At 40.8% G+C, this 19,986-nt stretch overlaps 1 protein-coding gene across 1 annotated transcript in view; it reads left to right on the top strand.

The window, feature by feature from the left end:
- Positions 1-15,477, top strand: part of GCLC (glutamate-cysteine ligase catalytic subunit) — a 44,745-nt gene extending 29,268 nt beyond the window's left edge. The window contains exons 7-16 of the mRNA XM_045843125.1: positions 4,185-4,259; positions 4,727-4,843; positions 6,339-6,477; positions 6,935-7,047; positions 7,537-7,629; positions 7,913-8,017; positions 12,378-12,459; positions 12,546-12,649; positions 12,724-12,844; positions 13,861-15,477. Of these exons, the coding sequence (XP_045699081.1) occupies positions 4,185-4,259; positions 4,727-4,843; positions 6,339-6,477; positions 6,935-7,047; positions 7,537-7,629; positions 7,913-8,017; positions 12,378-12,459; positions 12,546-12,649; positions 12,724-12,844; positions 13,861-14,072 (1,161 nt within the window). The 3' untranslated portion in view covers positions 14,073-15,477. The remainder of the gene's footprint in view (positions 1-4,184; positions 4,260-4,726; positions 4,844-6,338; positions 6,478-6,934; positions 7,048-7,536; positions 7,630-7,912; positions 8,018-12,377; positions 12,460-12,545; positions 12,650-12,723; positions 12,845-13,860) is intronic.
- The last annotated feature ends 4,509 nt before the right edge of the window (positions 15,478-19,986 follow it).

Genomic DNA, 19,986 nt, shown 5'->3' with positions numbered 1-19,986 from the left:
ATTTCTGTGTGTGATTTCTCTATGTATTTGTACTTCCTTTTTAAAAATCACATTTAATCAAGTTGCAATGGTAGCTAGCATGCCTTTCTGAAAACCAATGAAATTATTTCAGTAAATTCACTGAAAGCTATCTCTCGACAGAATTTACAGACTCTATCGTTCACTCCAAACATAGGTAGTTTTTAAGTAGCTTAAAATGCAAAATACTCTCAGGTCATTGTCTCTGTTCTTTCTGATGCCCAATTTTTGCTGCCATCTAGTGGCATAGTGACAGTGCAGCTTTGAGGTTGTAAACATGGCTCGAATCTCTTATTTCGGAAAATGAACTCTGATGGGTGTAATGCAAGGGCCCTTTGCACTTTAAATTTTTATATTCATGCAAGGCCATCTAGCAGTAGATGAAGAATAAATATCAGCAACCCCAGTTTGCTCTGCCCCTGGCTCGGGTACACAGGAGGTGGGAGGGCCTTTCTGGGTCTAATCAGATTTCGGTGCCCCGGGCAGTGAGGGTGCTCAGGTCTGGCTCCCCAGGGATTTGGGTAACTTCCTTCAGCTCTTCTGGCCTCAGTTTTCTCAGCAGTTGAAAGAAGGGTTTATATTAAGGCCCCTTCTAGGTCTGACTCCAAACTAATATTTATTTCATTGTTTTTATTAACAGAAGTATTTGTTTTAACCTTTAATTTATTTAAAAGATTTAGAACAGGAGCTGAAAATTCAAAAATAAAAATTTTCAAGTTGAAAAATAAAATAGAGGTCTCCTATTATTTTCCAAGGAGATTTTATCTAGTTCTAATTATTTCGTCTGATTAGAAAGGTGTCCTTGGAGTAGTGCAGAGCCTGGCCCCAAGCAAGGCCCCCAGGGCCTCAAGCCTGAGCACTCTCTGCAGCATCCAGGAAACCCAGCATCCCCTCATCCCAAAGCAGCTGCAACGTAGACACACACCTTCTTGCACATATCTCTGCTGTGTTTATTTTTACAGCTGTGTGTATCAAAATGGAATGCCAGAGTCAGAGTTTTCCATGTGAATGTGCTTTGGTAACCAAGGGCAAGGATAAAATTTTTTCCTGACTACGTAGGTAGTATAAAATATGTGGCTTACAAACAAACATAGGCCGAAGGTTTCCTTACAAATGTTTATACTTCATAAAAAAGAGACCTTTTGACTGTTAACTGAATATCTGCTTTCCTATCTTAATTACAAATATTTCCAAAGGGAACCATTAAGCTCTAGAACTTAGAGTGCACGGCTTTAAAAGCGTTCGGGTGCCATGGGGGTACCACTTGCCTTTTCTCAGTTTAATATTAAACCAGGGTGTGTTGCCACGGACATCACAGTTTTTCTGTTCCAGAGGGCTGTTCTTTCCTTTGAAATCCTGTATTTGATAAAGAAATGTGTTCTAGTGGTAGGAGTTACCATTTTTATTGCTAGTTTCCCATCCAGTTTAAGCTTTGACATGGGTTCCAGATGAAGTTTTTTTTCTCAGTGGCACATCAAGGACCCCAGTTTCAGTACTCAAAAAAATCAGCACAGATAATGCGAAGTGTGTGGCAAACGGGACAGCTTCCACAAATCCACACAGAAATCCTGCTTTGAATCTCAAGTGGAACTCAAGAAACTGCTTATTACAGTAAAGCAGAAATAATAGTTTTAAAGTAATTAAAAATTAATGGAAAATTTACTTTACAAAGCAAAAAAATCATTGTAACCACATTCAGATTCTAGACTCTTGGGGAGCTTTTCAGGTGTCATTTCGTGAGCTCATGTCAGTAAGTCCATGCATGTTGTGAGAGGTCTCCCGCCCTCAAGAAAATCATGTGCCTTCAAACTGGGTTCCAGATACTTTAGGTTTCTAACATCTGTTTTCTATACTTCCTCGTTTCCCTCCCCCCATCATCAGTCTCCTAGTGACATTGCTTCTCCTCTTTATATACTGTAAGAGGATACCGGAAGCCAACTGTTCATATATTCACACCTTCTTAAGGTATGGGAACATGTTTTCCCTCCCCCGACTAACGCTGTTATCCACTGTGATGTCGCGTTTGGTTTGGTAATGACTGTGTTGCCTCTAGAATAAGGAGGAAGCTTGGCAGCAAATAGATGTTAGTAAATAGATTCAGTATAAGTTCCTTCACTGTTGTGACTCCACTGTGAATTCCAGGTGCTGATTTTCTGAAGTGCACTTTTCTACAGACTTTTCCAGGATCTGTCTGTGGGTCGTCTGATAGGCACTAGACCAGCTCAGAGAAGCCAGTCAAAAAACTGAAGAGAGAAGATGCTTATCATAGTATCTTCTTAAAAACTAAGTAAAACACACACTAAAAAACTCAAAAGTGTAGAAGTAAGACCTAAATAAACTAGAGATACATATTCAGAAGAATTCAGCAGTCAAAACACTTGGGGAACATTTAGGTACTATAATATATTTGGCCCGTAAGGTCATAATTTTTCAGTGTTTCAGCCATTGTATAAAAATACAACTTATCTTTGTCCCTGTGTTCTCTTTAGCATCCTCTGTCCTTCAAGACAATGTACTGCTCATTTAATAAATACCTATTAAATGCTAAGTAGATGTCAGATTGTTCTGCACACTTGAGATCGAGAACTCAAGGCCAATAGATCTCTGCTGTGCTGGAGCTTTTTGTGGTGGGTCACAGCAGATGAGTGTGTAAATACTCTACTCACCTCCCCATCTCCTCACTTCTCAGTTAACCCTTACCCAGCCACAAGCTGATTTCTGAGTTCCTACCTCTTTGCAGAAACTACCCTTCTTCTTGTCATCAGTGACCTAATTTCCAGTCCTTCTCAATCTTTACCTGTTTTAACCATGCATACTCCTATTCCTTGATGACTATGACACAGCTCTACTCAATGTTGAATTAATCGGTAGTGGCTGGTTCGTTATGCTACAAGAACTCGTCTAAGTGGTTGTCTTCTGTAGTTACCACAGGGACATGAAATGCCACTGTGCTTGAGCAGGCACACCTGTGACTCTCCAACAGTTTCTCAGCATTTAAGAAAGGCAAAGCTGAGACCCAGCTAAAACTATTGGATCTAACATACTGGGATTGTCACAATAAACATGTTCACTCAGCTGTTACTTCAAATATAAGCACTTAAATCATTTCCTGCATCCACACTAAATTAAAAATGTCATTATTAAATAACAACAACAGAGGAAATTAGAACTGTTCCCGATGTCCAGTCAATACAGATGTGCTAACACAACCACGGTTTGTAACCCTGCTCCTCCACCATGCCCAGTGCTCCCACCCCAAAGAAGGTAGGACATTTTTTTTAGTTTCTTTTTGGTAATTGTTTATGGAGTATTTCTAGTAATTGTTTTGTGATCTTTTTCTTTGCCTAACTCTTGAACATACTACTTACCCACCTTGCACAGACTCTGCTGATCTGCCTGTCTTCAGGACATCATCTGAGTCTACTCCCCAAATATTTCCCCAGCTCAGGTTTTTCTGCTAGGCACCAGCCTTGGGGCCCGGCCACTTATAGGGCCTCTTTGTCTGATCTTTGGCTTATAACCCCATCTGTCATGGTGCTTCTTCCTCCGTCTGTCCTGGGAACACCCAAGCCAAGTCCTAAGTCAAGCCCTCACTATCTGTACTCTTTACACTATCTGTAAAGAGCCTGCTGCTTTAATTCTGGTGTGCTCCACATTTTCTTAGCTGGTGGCAGTGTTTGAACTGTTCAGCCTCTCTCCAGTGCTGCCCTTCTAAGCCATTCCTCATACTGCTGCCAGTGAACTTGAAACCCATCCTTAGCATCTCCAAATCCCTTTTGTACCAGAACCTATATAACCCCTCAGCCAACTAAAGTGAATGGGAAGCTCTTGAAAGACAGCTGAATTCCTCTTCAACAGAAGAGGAAATGCCTTACTGAACTTCATCATTTATCTAGTGCCTTGTTTTTCTGGCTTCACCTTTTAAAATCTTACTTAGCTTAGGAACATGGTCATTGATATTGTTGTGGACATGATTAAATACCATTTTCTAGCACAATTCATCTAAGACCACTTTTAAAGAAAACTCCTGTATGAAATGTTTCATTAGTGGAATGACCACTACATACCAGGTCCCCTTCCTTCTCAAGCCGCCTTCTCAGACTTTCACTCCTTGGGGAAGGAGGTTAATCATTCTTTGTTGTTAATAACTTGCAATTCTTAAACAGGTAACCTTCCAGGCTTGCAGCATATCTGAGGCTAGATACCTATATGATCAGTTGGCCACTATCTGCCCAATTGTTGTAAGTAGAAATCACATCTTATTTTAAATACTTTGTATAAAATAAAGACCGCATGTGCAGAATTTGCTGAATGTGCTATTTAAGTCCAGTTAAGACTTCATTCAGAAATGAACTAACACAGACAATAGTTAAAGAGCCAATGGACTAAGAATCTAAGCCGTAGGCATTTACTGTTGCTAGTAAGACATTCATGTGTGAAAGTGTCAAGTTCGAGTGTAACCATCTTCCCTCTCCCATCCTTCATGTCCTCACATGACAGAGAGGGTGATTTAAATGGATCAGATCCAAAGGTTTGAGTCCCTTCTCGTGTATTTATTTCATTGTGAGAAACAGCCACAGATAATGTAGTAGGGCTCTGTATGTGTTGCATAACTGAGTCTTCTTCATCAGAGATAATTGCATGGAGCTTTTTTCAGCATGAAAGTGACACTTTGAACCTGCAGGTGCTGACTTTTGTTTGTTTTTAGATGGCTTTGAGTGCTGCGTCTCCTTTTTACCGAGGCTATGTGTCAGACATTGATTGTCGCTGGGGAGTGATTTCTGCATCTGTAGATGATAGAACTCGGGAGGAAAGAGGCCTGGAGGTGGGAATGATTTTCCTTAATAGCCTTTTAATATCAAGCAGGTAAAATGGAGTTATTGTAACTACTTGCGATTTTGAAGTTTCCTTTAACTTTTTGCCTTGAATACGTTAGTCACATATAGGGTGAAATTTATGGGTTATAAACCTCTTTTTGTTTGTAGTCTTGGCTTTATAGTGTTTGTTTTGGGGTGAATATGTGGGAAATGTGATTTGGTTTGAGTGGGGAATTAATTTTCATCATTTGTTGACATCTGTATTTGTTTCAAATTAATAGTGCAGTTTTGTTTTTGTTTTTGTTTTCTTTTTTTAACATTTTGGAAGTCATTGCTGATGGCTGTTTTTACCACAAGGCTTTATCGTGCTACAGGAGTGCTTTGTTTTTGATGCTTTCTGCTATGGAAAGTGTACTGTGTCATCCAAGATTTTTTTTTTATCTGATAAAAGGGTTAGGTTTTGCCTAATAATGGTTGGTTAGTGCTCTTGTTTGCATGTTGAACTGTGACTGTGCATTTCTCCATCCAAGAATGTCCGTCACAACCACCTCTGGAGATCTTTGGAAAACAGACCCCCAGGCCCATCTTAGACCTAATGAGTATCTCCAGGACAAGAACTTTGACAGGTGTTTTTAAAGGAGCCCTCACAAATAATCAGTCTTGATTTTCTCAACCAGGACCATGCAACTGTGCTCTGGTCTTTATGTAATTGTTCATAAGTTGTTGAACATGCTTTCTAAAAATAAATGAACTTTTTAAAAATTTATTTTGGCCCCGGCTGGTGTGGCTCAGTGGATTGTCAGCCTGCAGACCAAAAGGTCACCAGTTTGATTCCAAGTCAGGGCACATGCCTGGGTTTGTGGGCAAGGTCCCCAGTAGGGGGTGCATGAGAGGCAACCACACATTGATGCTTCTCTCCCTCTTTCTCCTTCCCTTCCCCTCTCTCTGAAAATAAATAAATTTTTAAAATGAGGGAGAGAAACATTGATTGGTTGCCTCTTGTAAACGCCAGGGACTGGACTGGGAATTAAACTGGTGTCTTTTCACTTTGTGGAATGATGCCCAACCAATTGATCCACACCAGTAAGGGTAAAATGAAAGAATTTTAAAGGAAAAATCATTTTGATAGCTGTGTTTTACATTATAAACTGTTTATACAGATTTTTTTGTTTTTGTTTTTTTGGTTTTCTGTTGTCAATTTGGCACTTTTGAAGTTTAACAAGAATGAAGTTGATCTGCTTTAAAAAAGAAAAAAGTTAAAGTATATTTAAATTATATCAGGGAAAATGGCTACTTAATTTGTCTCCAGGCTTTTTAAATATAATTTTTCCTAACAGTATTTTTCAATGTTAACTTTTCTTTCAGGGTCTTATGTTAAGTTTGGATGCTTTTATATAATTATTATATATAAAAACATATGGCATTTTTAATATAATTATTTGGGGCATTAGTTTGTTTCCAGATGATTTTATATGACATTCACTCACATGTTTTTAATTTTAGCCACTGAAGAACAATAACTATCGGATTAGTAAATCCCGATATGACTCAATAGACAGTTATTTATCTGAGTGTGGCGAGAAATACAATGACATTGACTTGACAATAGATAAAGAAATCTACAAACAGCTGTTACAGGAAGGTGAGCATCCATGCCTTTTTTTCCTAGATTTTTATTGTATGCCTTCAGTTCTTCAAAGCTCTTTTAAACTTTTTTTGCTGACTCCTGGTCTGGTTTCTGTTTTTAGTGTGAAGTCTCTAACTTTTCTTAGGAGGCTGCTTGTTCCTAAAGTTTCAAGTTCCAAACACTTGTGAGATCTACTTGACTTTTAGCAAAAGGAACTTACTTTGGAGGTCTGTATCTAGGTCCACCTCAGTGCCCCAGCAGGCATTGTGTAAGTAGTGAGTGAAACTCTGGCACTTCCCCAGGGCCCATAGGATAAAATCCTCCACAATAGAACACTAAACAAACCAGCCGTTGCCTACGCTTCTAGATGCCCTCTCTTCAAACTTCCTGAGCTGTCCTGTCTTCTTACGGAGCTTAGAGAACAGTGGAGTCTTGAGCTTTGAAGTGAGTCCAGCATGACTTCTCTTTGCAGGCATTGATCATCTCCTGGCCCAGCACGTCGCTCATCTCTTTATTAGAGACCCACTGACTCTGTTTGAGGAGAAAATACACCTGGATGATGCCAATGAGTCTGACCATTTTGAGGTATTTCCTGTTTTAAATGCATTTTTATTTCACTAACCAAGATGGAGGCAGTTTTCTATACCTTAGTGACAGTAGAAATCTCATATGCCTTACGTTACCCAGTGCAGTAAAGAACTAAGGAAAATTTTAAATCGGTTTCAAGTGCTTTTATTATGATTCATACAGGTTATATTTCTGATTCTGAATTTCTTGTTCAGTATTTTCTCTTGTTTGCATAATGGTGAAACATTCAAACATGCTGCGTAAAAATAACCTGAGCAGTCACTTCAGTGCTGCTAACACACCACCCAACTTTTGTTGAACGCTTGCTGTTTGTTTTCCTAGCAGGTCACACTCCAAGAAAATCTTTAATTGTACCTTTTTATAACTGTAAATTGAAGAGTATTAGGTATGGACAGTGAACAGTCTTCCCTCATCAAAGATCAAATCATCTTAGTATTTTTTTGGACCTATACAAAGGTGGTTTTATTCTCTGCCTTTTTATTATAGAATATTCAGTCCACAAATTGGCAGACAATGAGATTTAAGCCTCCTCCTCCGAACTCAGATATTGGATGGAGAGTAGAATTCCGGCCCATGGAGGTAAGACACGCGACAGCGGGAACCAACTCACGTGAACCTGTCTTCTGACTGCCCACCACCCTTCTGGTGCTCTTCTCAGAGGCTCTTAAATTAGTCGGAAGGCCATACAAATCAAGTGTGTGCGTGCTATAAGCAAGTCCAAAAGCTAAGGAGGATTGATTTCTGAGAATAGATTGTGGGCAGATGGGGAGTTAGGGAGTGACGTGACCCACAGAGGGCTTTGTTGGGGAACAGCACGTTTGTGTGGTTGGTCTGTAACCCTTCTGGGCTCCTGCTTGTCCAGGTTCAGTTAACAGACTTCGAGAACTCTGCGTATGTGGTGTTTGTGGTGCTGCTCACCAGAGTGATACTTTCGTACAAACTGGATTTTCTCATTCCACTGTCAAAGGTAAAGATGTATTTCAGTACCATAATATTCTAGATATGTGTAGATTATTCTGTTCATATATATATATATGCATTTTAAATCTGACCTCATTTAGAATTGTTCACTCTGTAGAATAAAATGTTTCTCCCTCCACCCTATCTTTTTTTCCCTTTTAAACCTAATTTTATGCTCTAGATTTTGGTACTACAATACATTGGTGGAGACTCCTGAAAAACGAAAGTGCTAATATTAGTTCTTACTCAGCCTGTTTGAAAGATGATGGCTAGAGTGGGTCCCACAAACTGATTTCATTCTCCCCCAAATCTCATTTTGGTTTTGGTATGAAAATTAGGATGGGAGAAGAAAATATGCAGAGAGCAGTCACCTCAGTGGAACCAAACTAGAGATGTTTCTGGAGAATGTAGATGACCCTGCACTATCAGAAAAACAGATCAGAGTTAATCAGCCCCAGCCCAAGGAGCTTGCTGGAAGCAGTTTCCAGGCAGAGCCTTGGAACAGGCAGCAAATAGAGGGAGGCCTCCAGTTCCTGGGCAGTAGGTGTCTTGGCACAGAGAGTGGCTGGAGACACTGGTGGGCACAGTGAGATATTTGCTGAGGTGCTAGCGCAGAGAAAGAAGCAGAGCAGCCCTGTCACAGCAAGTGTGGAAGGAGGAAGAAAACTGCCTAGCCTGGCATCTGCTCCCTCTTCCCTCCTGCCTCCTGGAGGGTGCTCCAGCCTGCACCTGTCCCACCCACACACCTGAAGGAAGTCTGGCAGTCAGCTTGTCCCTGTGTGCTCTTCCCATCCAGGCCAGTGGTGGCCACAGAATCGTGTGGGCCCACATTGCTTGCTCTGATCGGGAGAGAAACCCATCTGAGACAGTCTGTGAAAGCTACCAGTCTAAACATTTGTTTACAAGTATAAATAGTTAGATGTCTGAAAGTCAATAGAAAACTAAGAACTTTTAATAGCCTTAAAGAGAAGGGCCCAGCTGGGCCTGCCGAGTATGTTATCCTAGTGAAACATAGTTAATTCAAGAAATTGGAAAGAACTCCTAAAGAAATTTTTTTTTAAACTTTTTTTTTTTTTAAGATTTTATTTATTTATTTTTGGGGAGGGAAGGGATAGAGGGAGAGAGAGAGAGAGAGAGAGAGAAAGAAACACTAATGTGCGGTTGCTGGGGGTTATGGCCTACAACCCAGGAATGTACCCTGGCTGGGAATCGAACCTGGGACACTTTGGTTCCCAGCCCGCGCTCAATCCACTGAGCTACGCCAGCCAGGGCTAAGAAATTTTGACTAGTGCCCTATAAGAAATTCTAGAGAGGGGTCACATCCATGAAACAAACAAGGACTGTGGACCACAGAGCATTTGGGGGACAGTTGTCAGAAACAAAGAACATGGCAGCCACCCATTTAAAACCCAGTATGTGCACCAGTAGGGCAGGTGTCAGTGAAGATCAAAGTCAGTCATTTAGGAAACCAAACTGAGATTCATCCCAGCAGGTGGCAAAGGAATGAAAGGGAAAACCAAACATGGAGAATCACTCTGGAAAGTTCAGTGTTTGTATAATAATTTAAAAGAAAAGAATGGTCAACATAAAAGAGATGCGAGATACAATAGTCATAGAAATAAGACAGTTATTTTCCCTGTGAGAGTCCATTAAGGTTGAGACAGAAATATTTAAAGACAAATCTAAATCTAGAACTTTCTGAATCTCAAAGGAAAAAAAAATCAGCTGTCTAAATAGGAGAGAAAATTAGGGTAGCTGTCAAGAAGGAGGAAAAATCAATTGATATCACTTCTCATCTAAAACATAAATACTAAAAGAGATTGAGAAAAGTCTTCAGAATCCTGAGGGATTAAGAATTTCAACCATTGAATTTTCTTCCAAGACTAATTATTCTTTAAATCTCAGGTTATTCTAACAAAACCTAATAGACTATTAGGGCTAAAAGTATGCTGGAAGTCTTATCTCGTGAAGGGATAGCGAAGGAGAGGGGTGGTAGATGCTCTTTAATGCTTGGCATTTAGAAAGAATTTTAAAACTATTTGTTTAAAAGTATAAGACAAACCATAAATAGTATAAAAGTAGGATTTACTACTTTTAACCTGCCAGCTAAAAGGGGTGGGCAAAGAAGAAAGAAACCTCCCAGTCCTTAGAGGAGGTGTGGGGCCGGGGATATGGTAACACAGGACAGCTCCAAGAACATAAAATGGTCAAGAAAGGAAAGAAGACAACAGATCTGAACACTCTATTAAAATGCTAAAAGACATGATATAAAATGGCCACATGATGGCATATGTTGTTTGCCTATGATAGGCAGAAAACAAGGATAAACGTGGAAAATAGAGATCTCCATAGTGTGACCTTTAAAAAGATAGCCAGAATGACAAATCAGTAACAGAAAATGAAATCTGAGATCAAAAGTATTAAATGAAATAGAGACAGTGATTTTCTATGCTTTTCCAAGATAATGTTAGGCTTGTGATTCTTTTTACACTGTAAAGTGTACACAGTTCTGAGAAGCAGAGGCAGCATTTAAAAGCACTGTAGTATGGTAAGAAAGACACAACTTTGGTGTGAGCAGTAAACTCATAAATCACTGTACACCTTACTAGCTTCTTACCCAGGCAGGTTCCTTATCCTGTCAGTGCCTCGGTTTGCAAGTGTAGGGTCGGGTGAGTGGGGGCTGTCAGCCAGGCCAGAGTCAAGGACGTCCATCGCTTGGCAGAGGAGTGCCTTGAGTGTTACTCAGTAACTGACAGGTCCCACACAGAAGGAGAAAGGCTGCAGGGAGATGAAATGACACAGTTAATAAGCTACACAACCTTCATCGCAGGTCTCGTGCCATGGTACGTCATTTATTCAGATGCCCTGAGGCAGGTTTAGAAAAATTAATCACGGAAAATCTTTACTTCTAAAAAGTAGATACCATGCAGGGCGCATTCCCACCCAGATACAACAACAAGATGTTGAGAAATTTAACTGTTAATTTAAATTTAAGTGTTTTTCCTAATTGGTTTCACATTAAGTAAAAACTAGAATTATAGATTGTATAGGAAAGTGAATGGCCGGGAGGTGCTGGCAAAGCTAATCTGAGGGGAAAATTACACTATTAAATGCTTTAAAGAAAAATGGAAAAGTAAACAAACCTAGGCAGTCAAAGTGAGGATCTAAAGAGCAATAGGAAAATATACTTTGCAAAAGGAATTCACAAAAGCAGAAATTAAAATAAAAGCAGTGATCTTAAGCACTTTTGTTAGAACTAAAAAAAATTATTAGAAATGAAAACATTCATAACCATGGTGGAATTTTAGACTGTTTGAATATGCTCCTGGAACTACCTAGATTATTCAGGTCATATGTGTCTTTAAAAAAAAAAAAAAAAAAAAAAAGACAACAAAGCAATAGCCCTGGCCCTGTGGCTCAGTAGGTTGGAACATTGTCCTGTACACCAACGGTTGTGGGTCTGTTTCCCAGTCAGGGTGTATACCTAGGTTGCAGGTTCAAACCCCAGTCAGGGTGCCTATGGGCAGCAACTAATGATGTTTCTCTCTTTCTCTCCCCACACTCTCCCCTCTCTAATATCAACAGGCATATCCTTGGGTATGAGGTTTAAACACACACACAGACAACAACAATAAGAGTTAGTGAGTACAGTAAAGAGGCTAAGTAAGCAAAGACTTTGTACTGCCAGTGCTGGTTTGATGTTACCCTCTACCTTATGTCTTTTATATATTGAGATTCCCTGAGATTTCATTATAGGAAATAAGGGACTCTAAGAAGTTTTAAAAGCTCTACTTTGTCTTAAAAAGTTACTGGAGAAATGGAAAATTCACAAATGAAGAGTTTTTGGCCTCAGGAATTAGTTGACGTGGCAAGTGCCACTAGGTGGGCAAACAGCATTCGAGACTCTCCAGCCCTGCAGGGCTAGCCTTGTTCCAGATCCAACAGCAGAGGGGGCAGCAAAACTGCAGGGGAGGGGAGGGCAGAGTGTGGAACGAGGAGTCAGGAGAACTGGGTTCTCTGACTTTCCTTACCCATTGTATAAAAACAACCAGCCACCAACACAAGACAAGTTTCTTGTAAGCTTCCTCACAAAGGTGCTTTGAAATGCAGGCAGCCTAGTGATTGTAGGGTTTTTATTTCTAAGCTTCTCTTAGAACTTCCCATTGTTATTGAAAAGCACATACCATCTTGTGGTTGAGTGACAGGGCCCCACATAAAAGTAGAAAGTCTGTTCTTCCAACCAGAGAGCACTGACAGGACAGAATTCTAAAGGGGGGCGAGTCCTGACTACAGAAGTGAGGAAGGCACGACCTGACCCCTGTTCGGTCAAGGGACCCAGCCTTAGCCATGACTGTTTTCTCCCTCAGGTTGACGAAAACATGAAAGTAGCGCAGAGACGAGATGCTGTTCGGCAGGGAATGTTCTATTTCAGGAAAGATATTTGCAAAGGTACGTTCTCTGGGATTTCTCGGGTCACTTTAGGCTACACCAAGCCCCTAAAAGCTTCTCTCTGCCACTCCGCTCTCCCCCTGCAGGCGGCAACGCTGTGGTGGATGGCTGTGGCAGGGCCCAGAACAGCCCGGAGCTGGCCACAGAGGAGTACACCCTGATGAGCATCGACACCATCATCAACGGGAAGGTAGGGTTCCTGTGAGCACCCTTCACCACGACACCCACGGGTGAGGGGCTGACAGCATGTCCTGCTTCTTGTAGGAAGGCGTGTTTCCTGGGCTGATCCCGATTCTGAACTCCTACCTTGAAAGCATGGAAGTGGATGTGGACACCAGATGCAGTATTCTGAACTACCTAAAGCTGATTAAGAAGAGAGCATCTGGTATGGTATCCTTTGCTTTCTCTTCTTCTTTTAAAAAAAAATCTCATAATGTAGGCAGAACCTCACAGGCTTACAGTACTGTTTCTTAAAGTGGTCTTTCAAGAGGTGCATTTATCAGTGCACGCCTTTTCACATTTGACATCTCTGCAGTCAGATATACTTTATAACTCTCGACAGTCACAGCTTAATTAGCAGTGCTTTCTTTTTTTAATACTGGTTCATAAAACAGATCCATTTTTAAGTTGGTGGCATCGTAGACAATGCCACACAGTATGTAGAGGGCCCTGTCTGTCACCAAAGGCTGGCCGGGTGCGCTCTGCACTGTCACGGGCTCTTCTCTCAGGGCTCAGTAACTCCGGAGGCTAAAGGAGCAACACAGCTAGGGCGTGTGGGTCATCAGCCTGCATGCGTACAGCAAGCACCCCCAGCAACTCGCCTTACTAGCTGAGAGGCGCTCCCATTGACCGGGCCTAGGGGAGCAGTCAGCTGTGAGAAGAGCAACAGCGATGGCGGTTATGGCATCTGATTTCACTTGAGCCTTCTCTAAACCTTCTGCAGTCACAAAGACATGCCCCCCAAATGGCATACCTGCCAGTTTCTCTCTTCACCCACTCTACTTACTAGTTATTTGCTCCACATCTTTGACCAAAGATCACTCTGGAAAATTCGACCTGCCGTCCTGAGATAGTCTCATGGCACCAACCAGCATATATGGTCTTAGCCCCCTGGCCAGATGGGAGGACCCCTGTCCTGGCACCCGAGTTGGCTCCCGTTTCTCACCAGTGGACAGGGTCAGTCACTGGGGAGCATCTAACAGGTAGCAATGGGATGGATGTGTTCTGGCGCCTGCCTGCACCCTGAAATTCTTCTTCCCCAGCCCCTGCCATCTGGCTACACCAAAAGGTCAAACCGATTTTTCTTCAGGATTGTGTTTTTCCTGGCCACTAAATAAATGTCAACTTATTTTCAAAAAGCCCTACTATTAACTTAAAGTGTCTTTAAATTTCTTTTTTCAGGAGAGCTAATGACAGTTGCCAGGTGGATGAGGGAGTTTATCGCAAACCATCCTGACTACAAGCAAGACAGTGTAATAACTGATAAAATGAACTACAGCCTTATCTTAAAGTGTAACCAAATTGCAAATGAATTACGTGAGTGCCCAGAATTACTTGGACCAGCGTTTAGGAAAGTGAAATATAGTGGAAGTAAAACTGACTCTTCCAACTAGACATTTTGCGGAAGGGAGGACGTGTGGCCATTCTTTGCAGAGCCGGCTGCAGTCTCTCGGCCAGCGCGGGGTGCGAGAGCCGAGATACGGGCTGCGCTGTTTCCGGGCCGTCGGCCACAAGTGGGTTCGAGGCTTCCGTCAGTAGGTAAATCTAGAGTTTATACAGTGAACATGTACATAGTAAAGTATTTTTATGATTAACAGTGTATTTTATTAACACATCTAAAGTCATTGTGAACTGGCTTGTACATTTTTGAATTCATACTCTGGAGCAACAACTGTCTGAGCAGTTTCGTGAATGTGATGTACTAGTAATTGTACTATACCTGCATTCCAGAGTTCACAATGTTTACTGTAAATTTTTTTTTTAAGACTTTACCTGGAGCCTGATTCACTGAAATTTATTATTTCACTTTAAAAACAGTTCATCTTGTTAATTTTCTTTGAGTCATCACCTTTGCTTTGTACGCAGAATCACTTTGAATCCATTGAAGGACTTCAGGGGTAACTTAACCCTGGATTTCTGGCACCTTATCCATTTCTGCTGTGATGGGAATAGCTAGCCATTTCCCTACCCTGCTCCAAACTTTCGCCACCGTTGAACAGATACCTGTTAGGAAAGATACAATACTTCTGTCTTTATTTGATATATTTGATTCAGGCATTAAGTGTATAGGGAACTCTGTAGGAAGGCAGGAACCTGTTACCCTGAGTTCACATGTAGTGATTATTGGGGTGAGTCTGTTGTTAAGTGGGGGGGGGGATTCCTCCTGTGCATAATCCACAGAGTGTTGTCGAAAATGACACCAGGGCTCCTGATGTGGCCCATGTCTATTCTGGTTGCTGCTGTGTGTTTCAGTTTGCAGATCAAGGGCAGTTGCTGAAGTGTCTGTTTTGTTACTTTTTCAGTTTCCAGTAAGCATATTGACAATCTAGACATTACCTGGCAGATAGTCTACATGATGCTTATTACTGTCTGTGAAACTCATACATAAATCATGGTGTGCACTAAGTTTGTGAATCAGGGCTCTAAATGTTTAATTGTAAATAATTTAAGTTTCACATAATTGTTGTTAGAGCATTTTGTTGAAGGTTTTTTTTTCCAATTAGTTAAAAGTCTTATCTGCTTCAGAAATAACTATGTATCATAGATTATGCAAACCTTAACAGGCATCAATATTTAAACTATAATGCTAATTTTACCAGATTGTGTTAAAGCTGCTTCTGCTAAACCTATTTATGTATAAATACTAGGGTCTATGCTATATTTCTTACTTGTATTTTGGAAGATTAAAGAATGCCTGTTTTTCATTTCAATTTGCTTGTAAATCAGGTTGTAAAAAGGAAGATAAACTAAAGTGTTTGTGGTATGAGGAAATAAAGAATGGAATTAACAGTCTGAAAACTTTCAAGTGTGTGTGTTGGGATTCATTTTTTTAATTAGTTCAGATGTTCTGTGAAATTATCTTTTTCATTGCAATCCTCAGATGTTTTTGGAAAGAATAGTAACAAAAACAGATGCCTCATCTCCTCTACTAGCTGTCAGCCCCTGTAAGGAGGAAGGGAGGGACTTGATGTTCTACCGAAGTGACTGCTGGGACACTGGAAGTGCTTCCCCCCCCCCCCCCAAATCTGCTGCCTGTGGGAGCCAGTGGCCACCCAGGGAACGCTGAACAACCTGGGTGCTGTTGCACACTCCCATCCAAGCGGGGGGCACTTAGTTGAGAATCAGCAAGTCCCCCAAGAGAGCTGTTTTCAACCCCTGGCTTTGCATCCACATCCTTTTCTCACACCTGAGTTCTGTACTGATGTTCCTCCTGGGGCCAATCTACCTTTTTCAGAGCTATAACTTTACCTGAATGATCCTGGGGTTGTGCTTGTCAGGTTACAGATCTCTTGGGAGTCTTATTCAAGTGCACATTCTGGCTCAGTCAGCCTGGGGTGGTGCCCACGTCTCCGCATTTCTAGTAAGCTCCCAGGTAATGCTCCTGCTGCTGGTCTGTGGTCCACACCCAGTGACGCGGATTGATCACTTTCCATGCCCAAGTTTTAGACACATCAGTTGTACATTTCAGATGGTACTTGCTTTTCAATTAATGGAATGTATCTAGATTTTTCTGCTGCTAAAAACCAGGGAATAAATAGTACTCTGTCTCTAAGAAGACAAAGTGAATTCCGCCTTCTTGAGCTTTATCGCCTGAACACAGCTTGAGGACTCAAGTTTTAGGAACAGAGCTGGAAACACTAAGATAAGTTAACGGGCTCCCTCCTCAGTGGCCCAGCGAAGACTCTGAGACCCTCAGAATAAACTTAACCCACCGCACTTCTAACCCAAAGCCCAGTTTCCTGCCCATCAGTTTCTCCTGAATTAATAAGAGGTTTCTTCCCGGCTCCAGGATGCCTGTGCCCCTCCCTTTTGGCTCATCCCTGAAGCTATTAGTGAGCCTTTCCCTTCAGAAATGGAGGGAGCTTGCCTTGGCCACTCCCATCTAAATGGCCACCTGATGAAAAATTAACCAAGTGAGATGTGGAAATCCAGGATGTGGTGTGGGTTAGGCTGTACTTGAGCTGTAGGTAGATTTCTGGGGACCTGAAACCTTGCAGAGAGAAGGTGAAAGCATCCAGGCAGCTAGTAGTGCTCGACTTGGGGGAAGGAACCACAGGAAGTGAGCCTTTTGATGCCAGGCCTTTCACAGTTCTGGATAGATAAGGGGCCCTTTTCAGAACTAAATAGGCTGCTTAATTGCAAGGTGGTTAGAGGTGCTGCTAATATGCTTTTTATTTAGGTTGTCTCTCTCCACTGTCCCTGAAGATAAGCCACTGAGCTCTGCCAGCTGCTCTCTCCTCTCCATTATGCTTGTGTAAATATTTAACATTCTCTGAACATACATGCCAAGCGATATTTAGAAAAGTGTAAATTTTAAGGGAGCTGATGAGGTCTGGACTAGAAGTGAAACCTGGGTGGGCGGCCTTGGCTGGCAAAGATACACTCTTTAGCCCATTCACATTTCTTGTTAAATGGAGCTGAAATAGACTGGATAATCCCTAAAGCCCCCTTCACTCTTAACATTCTATGACATGAAACATTACACAGCTAAGTATGGAAGATGCACTAAGAACGAACAATGGTGCCACCAACTTTGTTCTTATTTCAAACTAATTGCAAAGCTATAATACTCAAAATAGTGTGGTATTGGCTTAAAAATAGATACACAGACCTAAAGAACAGAATGGAGAGCCTGGAAATATATCCATACATACATGGTCAATTTATGACAAGCCAAGAATGTAGTCTCTTCAATAAATGCCATTGGGGAAACGACCACTATCGTAACCATCCACAAAAATTAACTCAGTATGAATTAAAGACTTGAAAATCAAGACCTGAGACCAGAAAAATTCTAGAAGAAAACGTAGGTGGTAAGCTCTTTCATACTGGTCTGGTGATTTATTTTAAATCTGACACCAAAAGTGAAAAACAGGTGGGACTACATTAAACTAAAAAGTGTTCTGCACAGCAAAAGAAACCATCCACAAAATGAAAAGGCAACCTACTAAATAGGAGAGAATATTTACAAGTCATATATCAGATAAGGGGTTAATATCCAAATTATATAAGTAACTCGTACAACTCAATAGCAAAAAAACCAAAAATCCTCCCAAGCAATCCTATTTAAAAATAGGCAGATCCGCAAAAAGAAAAAGAACTCATAGATACAGACAACAGTTTGGTGATTGTGGGGGGTGGGGGTGGATGGAGGTGGAAGAGGATATAAGGGGGATAGTGACAATGGAAAAAATACAATAAAAAATCATTTAAAAAATAAGGGGGAGATCTGAATAGACATTTTTCCAAAGGAGACATGCAGGTGACCAACATGTATCTGAAAAGATGCTCAACATCACCAACATGAGAGAAATGCAAATCAAAATCACAATGAGATGTCACCTACTCCACACCTGTTCAAATGGATGTTTGATAAAGACTAGAATAAAAGTGATGAGGATGTGGAAAAAAGGGAACTTTGGGCACTGTTGCTGGGAATGTAAATTGGTACAGTCACATAGAAAGCAGTATGGAGGCTCCTAAAAAACTTAAAAGTAGAACTGCCATACGACCCAGCAATTCTGAAGAAAATGAAAACAGTACCTTGAAAATATATCTGCACCCCTATGTCCATTGCAGTATTTTCAGTAGCCAAGGTAATTATGGAATCAACCAAAATGTCCATCAATGGATGAATTGATAAATATGTAGTATATATACAATGTAATATTACTTGGCCATGAAAAGTGAAATCTAGCCATTGGCAACAATATTGCACTAAGTAAAATAAGTCAGACAAATGCTATATGATCTTACTTGCATGTGGAATCAAAAACAAAAAACTCAAGCTCGTGAATGCAAAGAATAAATTGGTGGTTGCCAGAGGTGGTGAATGGGTGAAGGGGATAAAAAGGTACAAACTTTCAGTTATAAATATATTATAGGTTTATAGTGTACGGCATGGAGACTATAGTTTATAATACTGTATTGCTTATTTGAAAGTTGCTGCAAGATCTTAAAAGTTTTCCACAAGAAAAAACACCACATTTTTGTGACTGCTGTTGGATGCTAACTAGACTTGTGATCATTTCACAATGTGTACAACTATCAAATCGTGTTGTACTCCTGAAACTCATAATGTTATACATCAATTATACCTCCATAAAAAAAAAGAGCAATAGACTATAACACAATAATGGAAAAGAAAGAACAGTTACAGATAACATGGGTGATCTCAGAAATGTCACATTCAGAAGTCAGACAAAAAAAAAGAATATGATTCAATTTCTAAGCTCAAGAACAGACAAAGACCTAAGTGACGATTATCTCAGTCCCACTAGTGGTTACCCATGGGTGAAAGCTGGTGCCAGTTTGCACAACTGAAACACCCAAGCAGTCACTAGTTTCAAGCACAGCTTATTGGGGCTCAAATGCCACCAGTCCCTAGCTGCTCCATCACTGGCCTGCGCTTGCCGCTCTCCAGGTTTTGCACTCAGGCAGGCTTTCCCCAAAGAACTCGTGCTTCCTCCCTCCTTACCCGCCTCTCCCCACAGCCAGGCAGCTCCAGGCAGACAGCTCAGTAGCTGAACAGAACTCAGGGCCATAAGCCTTATAGGAAAGTCTGGGTCTGTCTCTGCTTTCATGAGAAATCAGGAGGCTGGGTTCTAGTTCTAATACGATTCCTATTATCTGTGTGCTGTTTGGCAACTAATTTGTTCCCTGTGGACTCAACTGTCTTACTCTCAAAAATAAAGGGATACAAACCTCCGTGCTATCTCAGGTCTGTTGCAGAGGTAATACTCAAGTTTTCCACAATGAAAGCTTTTTCCTGCATGTTAGATAATAGTGCCCTCTGGTGCTCTATTCTGTAGTTGCCTTTTTATTTAGTTTCACTGGTTTACAAATACTTCCCAATTCAGAGACTCATTCTGAACAAAGATGCTATAAAATGAAATTCCATATTGAAATCTATTTTATTTCTATTCCCACTTTGAAATGGAAATAAGTTTGTGTTCTGGCATGGTCAATTAAAGCTATCGATTTCACTTTTATTACTGTTTTAGAGGTAACATTTTTTTCTTATGTTGTATTTTCATTGTTGTTCAGTTACATGTTTTCTAATCCTCTGTGACTTTTTCTTTGATTCATGGGTTGTTTAGTGGTGTGCTACTTTATTAAAAAATCTCAGGGATTTTCTAGATTTATTTTTTATTATTTATGTCTGACAATTTAATTGTGGCCACAGAATATTCTGTATTCAAATTTTTAAATTTTAGACTTCTTTTATATAGCTCAACAGTCTTTCTTAATGAATATTCCATGGGTACTTGAAAATGTGTTTGACATGCGCAATGTGTAATGTTTACC

The sequence above is a fragment of the Phyllostomus hastatus genome, unplaced genomic scaffold (assembly GCF_019186645.2).
Source record: "Phyllostomus hastatus isolate PE091 unplaced genomic scaffold, TTU_PhHast_1.1 phas_contig_40, whole genome shotgun sequence".
NCBI lineage: Eukaryota > Metazoa > Chordata > Mammalia > Chiroptera > Phyllostomidae > Phyllostomus > Phyllostomus hastatus.
Note: the sequence above shows the minus strand (reverse complement) of the source record. Positions and strands in the feature narration are given on the sequence as shown.